Source organism: Anabrus simplex, chromosome 3 (genome assembly GCF_040414725.1).
Source record: "Anabrus simplex isolate iqAnaSimp1 chromosome 3, ASM4041472v1, whole genome shotgun sequence".
In the NCBI taxonomy this organism is placed as follows: domain Eukaryota; kingdom Metazoa; phylum Arthropoda; class Insecta; order Orthoptera; family Tettigoniidae; genus Anabrus; species Anabrus simplex.
In genome coordinates, this window is record NC_090267.1 from 329,467,370 (window position 1) to 329,479,765 (window position 12,396).

Below are 12,396 nucleotides of genomic sequence, written 5' to 3' on the forward strand. Positions count from 1 at the left end.
ATGTGTTTAAATGGGGGATAGAGATGGCGTTCGCCACGTGTCGAATCGAATCGAACCGAACGGAACAGGATTCTCTGCCAAGAATATTTTTCGACTAGCGGAGCGGAATCGAACAGAATTATCAAGATTCGTGCAACTTCGTAGACGGTCGGGTCGAGTCGAGATCTTTAGGACGACCATTTGGCGGCAAGCCGGCAAATGCGTATCAGCTTCAGCTGGAGAGTCAGCTGTTTGTTGGATACGGTCGGGAATGATCTGTTTTGTGATCGTTTATTTAACTTATTAATACTAGACACGGAAAAACATATTAGTTTAGTTCAAAAATATAATTTCCTCTACTACAAGACCCACGAGCATTACTGCAACAACGTAAAGAATAATGCCTGGGAGGATATAAGCAAGGCTATGGAAAAACAAACTTATTAGAATATTCAATTTTGTGGTAGGTTACTGTAGTCTGTATACAATTTATTTCATAATTTTTGCTGACTTCATCACAAAATCATGTTATGTCGGAGTCCACATACAGTATACCAGTACGATAATTGACATCATATCACACATAGGATGTATCCTTTAAGTGTTTATTATATTTTCAGTGAACGATTTCGTAAGTGGCATTCCCAAGGTTTCAAACTGTCGTATGTGTGCTGTGCGGTTAGGGTTGCGTAGGTGTGAGTTTTCATTCGGGAGATAGTGAGTTCTAAACCCACTGTCGGCAGCCCTGAAGATGGTTTTCCGTGGTTTCCCCATTTTCACACCAGGCTAATGCTGGGTCTGTTCCTTAATTAAGGCCACGGTCCCAGCCCTTTCCTATCCCATCGTCGCCATAAGACCTAGCAAATTGGAAAAAAAGGAATTTTGAGGCTACCTCGATTAATGATTTCGTCCTACCACGGGACGCAATCTACTGCGTTAAAGTAGTTTTAAAAATGATCACGGCCTCCCATTGCATCTGATGTACAGTAGCATTTCCTCCTGTAAAATTAAATTTTCTGTTAAATTCTACTATCTGAAATAGTTGTTGAAATTGCAATACAGTAACTCTGAAGTAGGCCTACCGTCGAAACTTAGCTTCATCGCGCATTCGACATTCAAATGAGTTTGAGTACTCTTCTTTCGGCTCTCTTGTTAATTTCATGCACCCAGAAACTTCTCCGATCTCTCATAATTTTCTGCCTCCTCACACCTTCTGTCAGACCGCCCATTGCAAGCCTGTGACGTTTCCCGTAGAATCCCGTTCGATTCTGTTCCGCTAGATGTGAGCGGTCGAGTGGAAATTTCGGCTGTTCGGTTCGATTCGATTCCACTAGGTGGGAGCGAGCCTTAACAGAGTGGTAAGCCCCAGTGTTATGTGATTATGAACGAGCAGAACACTCGAAGTTCAAAATAACCTGTTGTATCTTATTCATGATAATAATAAAAAAATTCAATTTTGCAGTTAGAGTTTACCTGTCTGATATTACTTTTAATGCCCTGAGGGGAATAAATTGAAATTTTATAATATTAATGTTTTATGCAGTAGGGCCTATTACCTGCCCAGCTACTAATTCCTGCCACCCGGCTTACAAAAATTTCTGGGAAGAACACTGAAGTACTAATGCTTGGATATGGTTAGTCCAGATTGTATTTAATTAATGCTTTACTTCTCGCAGCCCAGCGCTCGCTACATTTAGCCGCGCACGGAGCGACTCTCGTTTGTTTGTCGTTTCTTTACACAACCACAAAACTGGTGGTCAGTTCTGCCAACGTCTGTACTTAGGAACGAGAACGTGTTGATGATTATTGTTACACGATTGGTCTATTGTTACATCCAGGTACAAGACCATTGGCCTGGACGGTTAGAAGCCGCGAAGCGGCCTTAGGCCAGGTACAAGACCATTGGCCTGGACGGTTAGAAGCCGCGAAGCGGCCTTAGGCATCTACTTTCGATACCTGGTGGTGGTAATTATTCTTACACGATTGGTCTGGACTTGTTCTTGGCGTGCGGACGGTTAGGATACGATCTGGGCGGTTACGATAGGATCTGGGCAAGATTCCTGCCGTGCGGACGGCTACGATAGGATCTGGACAAGACCATTGGCCTGGACGGTTAGAAGCCGCGAAGCGGCCTTAGGCATCTACTTTCGATACCTGGTGGTGGTGATTATTCTTACACGATTGGTCTGGACTTGTTCTTGCCGTGCGGACGGTTAGGATAAGACGGTTAGAAGCCGCGAAGCGGCTCTAGGCATCTAGTTTCGTGTGGAACATAGTTTCCTTTACATAGTGTTTGTGCTTTAATTCAGCCGGGGTTGGTAACGCAATGTATTTATCAGCATTGATGGCAATGACGTCACATTCTGTTCACGTTGACCAATAAGAATGCGAGTAGCTACTTTAGACATGGCCGATGGCGGGTGCTGCTCTTCATTAGGATATAAAAGTAAATGTGCTTCTTGGGGCGGGAAACCGATCTATGCCACTTTTTACTACGGCTAGGGAACACTCCAGTCTCCAATTCGTACCCTAGCCGTGACAAGAAAGCATAATCAGGCCAAGACACCAAACTGGAAGTCGGCCTCCCTCCAACATGCCCAACTGCATAATTCCTGGCGTAGATCACTCCTTCACCGACGCTGCCTTATTCGGGTACCTCAAAAACAAAGGAGTACCAGTATTAAACCTAAGCCGTATTCTGGTGGATTTTATACCCACCGACCGAGTCCTGATCCAACTTCCCACAGAAGAAGCTGTCCAAAATGCCATAAGAAGGGGCATCTACATAAATGGAAGACCACACTACGCAGAACCATGCCCAGCCTACATGGAAAATGACTTCGAACCGATCCCGAGAGCCCAGCCACCCCAGCAACTCCAACCTCCATTACCACGGCCACCACCTCCATACACCCCTCCACGCTATCCGTTGACCTATCCACACACCACCACAACTACCACTATCACCACCACCATTGCTACCTCTCCCCTCCGCCCCACCACTCCCATAACTTCCACAGTGATGACACACTCCTCACCCATAATGATGTCCCCTCAACCCACCAAGCAGCCTGATCCAGTAAACCTACAGCCCGAAGAAGAAGACGCCACCAGCGTCACCATGGAAACTAGAAGAGCAACACCACCACCAGCTCCCGAGTCCAACGAAGCAACTCCGCCGACACCACCACCAGCGCCTCAGTCCATTGCCAGTTGCGTTATTAGAGGAATCAATCCAGCCATTCCACAGGAAATCATCACACAGGAACTTCAGCGATCGGGACTCAACCTGAAGAAAGCAGCCAGGATCCACAACACGGCCGGGCCCACCTACATGGTGCGGCTCCTTCTCCACCAACCCGAAGATGCTCAAAGACTAATACAGCAAGGGATTCAGCTCTTCGGAAAACAGCACCGGGTGGAACCCTCTCGCTCTAACCCTCAACCATCCACCCGCCCTAACACCAACCCACCCCGGAACCAACCCCGCCTCCCCCACCATCGCAGCCCACCTACTAACTCTAACCTTCTTGTCCTACTACTCACTTCCCTTGTTAACATCACCTCCTTCTATCAACAAACCATTCACCTTCTCCTTTCCAACAACAATACTAATAATTAAAATCTGTGTAACTTGTAAACCAATACTGTAATCATCCAAAATTTGTAAATCTGTACTGTAATCTTCCAAAATTGTAAACCATTGTAACAAGAACCAATAAAAAGCAAAAGAGCAGATGCTGCACCCTTAGCCAAGAGGCCAACCCCCCACATCACCAAATAAAAGCACCCTCCCTCTCTCTCATTTAACCAATTAAATCCCCAAACCCCGCTGAATCTCCTGGCCAGAGAGAAGGCGTTACCTTCTAGGTGGCCCGCCCCTCCCCTTCGGGGAGGGGAATGAAAACATCCCCCTTGGTCCTTGGTCCTTGGGGCGGGATAGTGGGTTTATAGACACCGCAATGAACACATCGCTCCTCTAAAAGGAATTACAAGTAAGATTTGCATTATTTTAACTCCCTTATAATGTTATAAACGCTGGGCTGCGAGAAGTAAAGCTTTACCTTGTGTTTATTTAGGCCTAATGTTTTCATGGCAAAGTCTGGAGTATTGAAATAAACTTAAAGCTATAGGCTATAAATTTAAGCCCACTGTCATATTATTTTTATGGTAATAAATAATTAACCATTTTTAATGTAAATTTTATCAATGAAAGTATTCAGTGATCAAAATTACAAAAAAATATCTCAGGAACAATGATGAGCATTCATTGCCTAAGTCACAATGCAGCAAGTATTGATAAAAAATGCTCTACAACTGACGTTTTTCCTCTTTCCTGTAAACTTACTAAAATGTGACACGTTGGTTTGGCTCTCGGTTACAGATATTATATGAGTAATTACTAAAAGAATTAAATAGAAAGTGTGGGTTTTTAAATACAGAATCTTACCACTACTCCTTGGTGAATTAATTCAACATACAAGTCAATTAATTTAAATGAAAAAGAAATAATTCGTATATCAAAGGCCAAATAATATTGTCTGCAATCTCTGTGTTAGTTGGATGATTGTGACAGTTTGAGGTTAGTAAAAGAAAAGCATTAAATGACATGTGAAAGGTCAAGATAATCATATATTTTGACATTACTTACCACGTCATCTCTTCACACCGCTATCCGATAGGTGCTGTTCATAAATCATCACATCATTCCTTAAGATTAATAACGAGCATGTTATATTAAATTATACATGGGATAAACACCAATATTTCTTTTATTATTTACTTTGTACCAATTTCACCCGCTTTCACCCTACCACTCCAACCAAGCTGAACAGCTGACTCGCAGGCAGCGTGGTTGCCAGATATATAAAATTAAGGTCTTCCATTCCCTATTAATACACAATATTTATTGATTTATAAATAATTTTAATGAATATGATGTCCTATTTAATATATTAGAATACATTTTGAAGGAAATCACTGCATTTCAAAATAGAAATTAACCGCATTAGCGAACTTCGTTTGAGTTCCGCGCTATTCAGGGTTCGCTCGCGTACGGAATTATCAATGTGACCAATTTGCAAGAACAAGAAATCTGATCATATTGTTAATATTTATTCTAATTTCGTACAATAATCAGCACATTTCCTATAAAATAAGACTAAACATTATGTTAATTATTTATTTTTATCAATATTTCGGTATAGTTATGAAATATGACACCTTACTCTCATGTAATTGATGAACTATAGTTACCCTCACTGCGTATCAGCTGTTGAGTGAGTGCAAGTGTCGAAGTGTCATATCATCCCACTTTCGTAGATGTTATGACCAAAATACAGTGGTCATTTTACAGTTCTCATACAGAGTATTAGTTTTGGGTTGTGAGATAGAAGTACACCAGTGATAATGAAAACAAGAATGTACTTCAGGTGATTGCAATTCAGGACTATTGAATTATTTCTTAATATCATGGTTAATGAAAGACTGAGGTACCATGGTGAGCATCAATTATGGAGAAGTGTTAATATTTAAAGCCCTCAGCGATGACGGTGAAGACGACGATCCATACCGTAAGAAATTGCAAGAATGTGGTCTCATTACAAAACTTATTCCTGTTTTGGATTTCGAATATTGCAATTTAGAATTGCTGCATAGCTATCTGCAGACACCTATCAATTTTTCAGGTGAGAGGGCATATTTCCTCATGAATATTGGTTCGTATATACTGTCATATTCAGCTTACCAATCAAAATAGTTTGTGATATTAAGGTGGTTTCTGGTTCAGAATACCATCAGTAGTCTCCTTTGATTTCTTGTATTTCAGCTCCATGAAGAAGCTGGCAGCTTCCTTCTAATTCTAACCTCAGTTGATGATGAACGAATACACAGGGCAGACATTGCTTTAACACAGCTCATCGGACAAAATTAACTTTAAAAAATATGCAAAGATAGGTTGGTAATGCTGAGGTTCCAAGTACCTAAAATAAAACACCATCAAATCATTTACAGTCTATTCCTTGCTGAAGATTAGCCATTAAAAATAATTGTCTATAAGGGATGGATGTAATCAATGTTGTTGATCTCATGAAACTAAATAGAGTTACTATAATAAACCAAAAGTCGGTTTTATTTCGCCAAACTCTACATTATGTACGAACCGAACGAGTTGGCCATGCGGTTAGGGGCACACAGCTGTGATCTTACATTCGGGAGATAGTGGGTTCAAAAGCCCACTGTCTGCAGCCATGAAGGTGGTTTTTTAATATCTTCTCATTTTTCACACCAGACAAATGCTGGAGCTATCCCATAGTCTCCATAAGACCTATCTATGCCGGTGCAACGTAAAGCAACTTAGGCCTATAAAAAAATTGAGAAAAAAAAAGTACATTATGTTATGTCAAGATTAGCAATGTAATATCCATAGAAGAACCAAAGTGTTTTGTTACACATTAGTAAACTCAGTGAGTAGTGGGAATGAATACTAATCCCTATAACACTTGCCCCCTTTAAAATTTTAACATCAGCATGTTGCATAATCAGATGTTTAGGAGGTCTTCATAGTTCTCTCTGAACGTCAAACGGAAAGCGTGTCAGAAGTCACAGTATCCTGTAGCGAAACATCTGTCTTCTGTTGTTGTAAGGTCGTCAGAAGAGAGCATTTGATTGCTCTCATCATTGTTATGGTTGATAGATGAGTCATGTGTTAACTGAGAGCTGCTATAAGAGTGTGCACCACTTGCAGGAGCCAATTCCCATAGGGCGACTGTTGTTACCTTGCCATTAGGAAGACAAACGTGTGCATAGTCAGGATTCACTTCGTTGAGCTGAACTACTTCTACTAATGGATTATATTTCGCAGTGGTGTATGGTAGAATGAAGACGTGGACTTCCACTAGATGTTTCGATAGCTGGTTTAGTGATCATCAAACCTTAAGAGTTTCGAGCTGCAGCCAATAGCCAGCAGAGTAGCCTGGTGTGCTGTCAAGGCTGTTTCACAAGCTTTTGGCCTGGCCTCTGCTACTGTCAATAATGAACACCTGATCAGTGGAGATGATGGTAGGCTAAGGTTTAGCAATTTAAAGTCCAGCTTCGTGGCTAAGTGGATAGAATGCTTGCCTTCGGTCCCATGGCCCAGTTCAATTCTCAGAATCAACCCCCTTGTACTCTTAATTCCCCTGGCTTGGAGAATGGGTGTTTATGATGTCTTCGCCATTCCTTTCATCCTCATTAGGTTACCACCAAGCCTATAAAGATTTCATGCATTATTATTGTTTTATATATATATAATTCGCTGGGGCCATCAAGGACCACGTTAAGTCTTGTTGCATTTGACACTGAACTTGGCCTTCTTTAAAGCCCAAATATCCCTCATTCTTTGTGAGTGGGCCTGCTTATGCTCCTCGTCTCGGTTTAGCCCGTACATCAATATTTTCTTGCGGAAGAGATCTCTGTTAAGGGCGTCTTCAGCTGAGATATGTAGCATTTGCAGGTCTTCTTTGGTATTTCTAAACCAGGGAATTGTGGTTTTGGGGTTTGAATCAAAAAAGTGAAAGATTTCTTTAGTTAACTTTCTTCTGTCCATTCTTTTCAGGTGACCGTAAAATTGTGCCCGTCTTTTTCTGATTGTGTCAGTAATTTTCTCTATTTTGCTGTAGACTTCCTTGTTGGATCTCTTTTGATGGATTCCATTTCTGTACTTTGATCCCAAGATTCTTCTCACAATTTTGCGTTCTCTTTTCTCCAGTTCTTCAAGGAGTCCTTTGTTGGCATTTAGAGACAGGGTTTCGGCTGCATATAGAACTACTGGCTTCAGAACTGTTTCATAGTGACGTATCTTGGTGTTTTGGGAAAGGCATTTTTTGTTGTAGATTGTGCGGGATGTTTGGTAGGCTATTTCCAGTTTGCGTACTCGCTCCTGAAGTGCTTCTTTGTCCAGTCCATTTTTCATGATGATCTCACCCAGGTATTTAAATTTGTCTACTCGGGTGATGTCCCCGTATTTTGTATGGAGTTTTGGTGGAGCCTCTTTGATGTTAGTCATTACTTCTGTTTTCTCAAACGATATCTGCAAACCAGTTTGTTCGGTAATTTCCTTTAAAATTTCAACTTGAGCTCTAGCGGTTTCTATGTCGTTTGAGAGAACAGCAATATCATCGGCAAATGCTAAGCAGTTTGTTGCGATCCCCTTGGATTTGGTTCCTATTCTCAATGGACTGTAGTTGGTTTCCTGTAATCTCACCCGCCAGGTTCTGATGATCTTTTCAAGAACACAGTTGAAGAGTATCGGGGATAGCCCATCACCTTGTAGGACTCCTGTTTTGATGTCAAAGGAATGCGAGAGACATCCGTGGAACTTCACCTTGGATTTTGTATCGGTCAGGGTGGCTCTAATGCCAGCAGTTTCAAATCAACTCCAAATTCATTTAAGATGTTTAGCAGGACTTCCCGGTCAATGGAGTCGTACGCTTTCTTAAAGTCCACAAAGACAAGACACACACTGCTTAGTGTACAATATCTGATGATCGTTTTGAGATTTTGGATCTGTTCAGCTGTTGAGCTACCTTTTGTGAACCCTCTTTGGTATTCACCTATTTGATGTTCGACTTGTGCTTCCAAACGCTCCAGGATGGCAAGTGATAGAATTTTGTAAGTCACGGGTAGCGAAGATATTCCTCTGTAGTTGTTGATGTTCTTTATGGTGCATTTTTTGTGTAATGGATGGATCAAAGCTATTTTCCAATCTTCAGGTAGGGTCTCCTTGTTCCAAATTTCTTCTATTTGCTTTTGCAAATTATTAAGTGATTCCTCTGGGGCATATTTCCATAGTTCTGCTACTACTGAGTCTTCCCCCGGCGCTTTGTTATTTTTGAGATGGGCAATGTGGCGCATGATTTCATCTCTGTCAGGTGGTCTGGAATCTGGGTACCTGAATAAGGGTTTCTTGGTCTCAATGGCGCTTTGCGGTTTAGAGCAATTAAGTAAATTCTTGAAGTGATCTGCCAAAATGCTGCAATTTTCTTCATTTGACATCGCCAGTGTGCCATCCTTTCGCTCAAAGCATAGAGATGGTGATTTATAGCCAGTGAGTTTGCGTTTGAAGGCTCTGTAGTACTCTCTGCTTTCATTCTTCCTAAAGTTTTGTTCTATCTTTTCAATGAGAGATTTTTCGTATTTGCGTTTCTCAGTTCTGAACACCCTAGCTGCTTGGGCACGTTGGGTTTTGTAGATTTCCCAATCATTTTGTGATTTCGTGGAGTAGTACTGTTTCGACGCATTGAGTCTTTCTTGGAGGACTGCTTCGCAGGTACTATTCCACCAGGCATGCTTTTTGCTTCTCTTGATTTCTGCAACGTCTTTGGCGGCCTCAACAAGGAGACTTTTGGCGTTGTTAAAGTCACAGTCATTTGGTCTAGCCTTCTCCTGGAACTCCTTGACCCTTTGCCGAAGTTTATCATTGTCGAAGCGTGTGATCTCTTTGGTTGTCTTCCTTGTGTTTGCGGGAATTGGTTTGAATTTGATAAGAGACATATAATGATTTTATATGTATATGTATATCATTCCACCACATACTTTAATCCATAATCTTGGTTATTTTGGATATTTTCATCAATCATGGTGTTCGATCACTACTGATATGCATTTAGGGCCGTCGCTCAGGTGGCAGATTCCCTCTGATGCTTTTCTTTACCTTGACATTCATAATCTCGGGGCTGTTTCTCCTAGAGATTGCAACATTATCAATTTGGAACTCTCCGAGAGCTTGGACGGGAGAACGCCAAGTCATTTGCTTTCTGGGTAGATTTAAAGTTAAGAACTTCATTTTGGTCTGTATTGAATCTAGATTTACACTATAAATTGAGGATAATTATGTCCACCTTTTCAATACAAAAACAATGTGTCATCATTAACACATCACATATTTATTACCTTTCAAACATTGGAACCGGTTTCGGCATTATTTGTATGCCATCATCAGCCATAGGAAACTTTGTGACAAGGCCTAAGTACAATATTAACATAACTTACAACATACATATATATATATATATTTTTTTTTTTTTAAATTGAACATATTCTTACATGACTATTAAAATTTGGGGTAGATGGCGAAAGTGGGTCGACATGACCTGCTGGTTGTGATTTTCACAAATGGACACCAGTCTTTTGCCGTTGGGATTGGTTTTTTTGTGAGCAGGGTAATTTCCTATAACTTTCTTGTACTTCTGTTCACGACCTAGTTGGGCATTGAAGTCGCCCAAAAGAAGCTTGACATGGTGTTTGGGGATTTTGTTTAATTTTTCATCCAGTAGGTCCCAGAAATTATCAACTTCGTCTGGATCAGACTTGTTCTTATCGTTTGTAGGAGCATGTGCGTTAACTAGGGCGTAGGTTTTGTTCGCGCATTTAATTGTGAGTATAGACAATCTGTCATTCACAGGTTCAAAATTTGCAACCGATTTGAGGATCTTGGTTCTGACAGCAAACGCGGTTCCAAGCATCACAGCTCCGTTGAGGATTCCTCTTTGCGCTTTGCTCTTGAAAAATCGGTAGCCTTCGGATTAAAAAATATCTTCATCTGGGTACCTTGTTTCCTGTAGGGCCATTATGGATATCTGATTTTCGTGAAGAGCTTTGGTGAGGGTTTTTATGTTGAAAGTTGCTAGAAAGGTTTTAGATTTTGGCCTGAGTTTTTGACTCTTCAGGGTACACCGAGACGCTCCGACTCATCTCTTGCATGATGTCGAGTCTCCCCCAGAATCCGAACGAGACTCGTGCGCCGTGGCGTTCATGACGAGGGATTTATCCGAAGATTTACCCCCTGGGGTATGTTTCTTGAAATGTTGTGCCATCATGCTTTTTGACTTGACTTTGCTTGGGACGGGTACCCATCCTTTTACAACTAGGTTTGTTAGCCCTAGAGGTTGCCTCAAGATGTTTTCTGGCTTCTGGTCATTTACCAGTCTTTGCCGTAACCCTGGCAAGGGACCAGTTTTCTTTCATGGTGATATTTTATTTCGCTACTACCCTCTGACTCTGCTGGCGGCAGAGCCAGTGAGCTTCCCCAATTCCAATGGGACGCGCCCGATGGAGGTAACCGGTAAATCCCCACACGGGTATTGTTGTTGTTGTTGTTGTTATTATTATTATTATTATTATTATTATTATTATTATTATTATTATTATTATTATTATTATTATTATATTAACATTTTGAATTTTGCAGCATTACCAGCACGTATATAGACAAGAAAGATGTTCCACCTATCAGTACTATCTGTTATGAACAGATTCACATCAGTACCGGTTTTGTCTATTTATAGTCATCATCAGCTGATATATTACAAAGTTACAACCATTAGACATTGGTATGTACCACAAAGTGGTTATTGTTCATTAGAACATCTGGATGTCTAATGGGGTTGTGGATTAGATTTGATTGTCACATTGTTTGTGACACATATCAATGTCTAATGGTTGTAACTTTGTAATACCGGTATATCGGCTGATGATGACTATAAATATTCGAAACCGGTACTGATGTGAATCTGTTCATAATAAACAGTACTGATAGGTGGAGCATCTTTCTTGTCTATATACGTGCATCCAATCAATACGGAAATGAAACTTATAAATAATGAGGCATTACCAGCAGTCGTACCCATTGTTCACTGGTTTATTAGCTTCCTCAAGAGATAAGTTGTGGTGTCCGACCCATCATCACGGGTTCTATTCCCACCAACAAAAGAGAACACTAAAGCTGAAAGATTGCATTTCTTTTTAGTAGATATATATATATATATATATATATAAAGCAGAATGTCTGTCTGTCTGTCTGTCTGTCTGTCTGTCTGTCTGTCTGTCTGTCTGTCTGTCTGTATGTAGTCCCTTTCTTATACAAATCCATACTGTTCCACCAATCTGAACCGAATTTTGTATACTTACCTTAAAACTCTGCGGGTAACCCCATCTACAAGGAATTTTAACGTCCCTCTCCATTCCTTAGATTTAGGCCCCTTGGGATATTAACATAGACTAATATAGGCGAAATATTCAATTTGTCATACAAGGACAAGACAAAATTCATTTTAAGCCTCACGGCGTGTAGAACAAAACTCAGTAAGGCCCTATGGGCCCTGAAAACCATGCTTTAAGGGCCTAAAACCAGCTGTTTTGGAGATATTGGCATCACACTACCCCGCTCTAGGAATTGGATGAATAAATGACCAGCAGTAACCATGGCAACATCAGCTCAAGGATTCTGCAGTAGAAAACAAGCCTGGTGTTCGAAGTAGGCACATGCGTAAATGTAGGCTAGGCCAAGAAGAGATTCTGCTACACATAAGACAGTCATGTCTTGAAAAAAGCGCTGTGGCGGTAAGCCACCCCTACAAGTTGTGGTCAGGAGGGGGTGGC

At 41.1% G+C, this 12,396-nt stretch overlaps 2 protein-coding genes across 2 annotated transcripts in view; one reads left to right on the forward strand and one right to left on the reverse strand.

Annotated features, from left to right (window-relative positions):
* LOC136867290 (bridging integrator 3) overlaps nt 1-4,782 on the reverse strand; it is a 31,948-nt gene extending 27,166 nt beyond the window's left edge. The window contains exon 1 of the mRNA XM_067144441.2: nt 4,631-4,782. Coding sequence (XP_067000542.2) covers nt 4,631-4,638 — 8 coding nt within the window. The 5' untranslated portion in view covers nt 4,639-4,782. The remainder of the gene's footprint in view (nt 1-4,630) is intronic.
* Nucleotides 4,783-5,254: 472 nt separating this feature from the next.
* Nucleotides 5,255-12,396, forward strand: part of LOC136866322 (uroporphyrinogen-III synthase) — a 76,174-nt gene continuing 69,032 nt past the window's right edge. Inside the window, exon 1 of the mRNA XM_067143173.2 lies at nt 5,255-5,666. Coding sequence (XP_066999274.2) covers nt 5,477-5,666 — 190 coding nt within the window. The 5' untranslated portion in view covers nt 5,255-5,476. The remainder of the gene's footprint in view (nt 5,667-12,396) is intronic.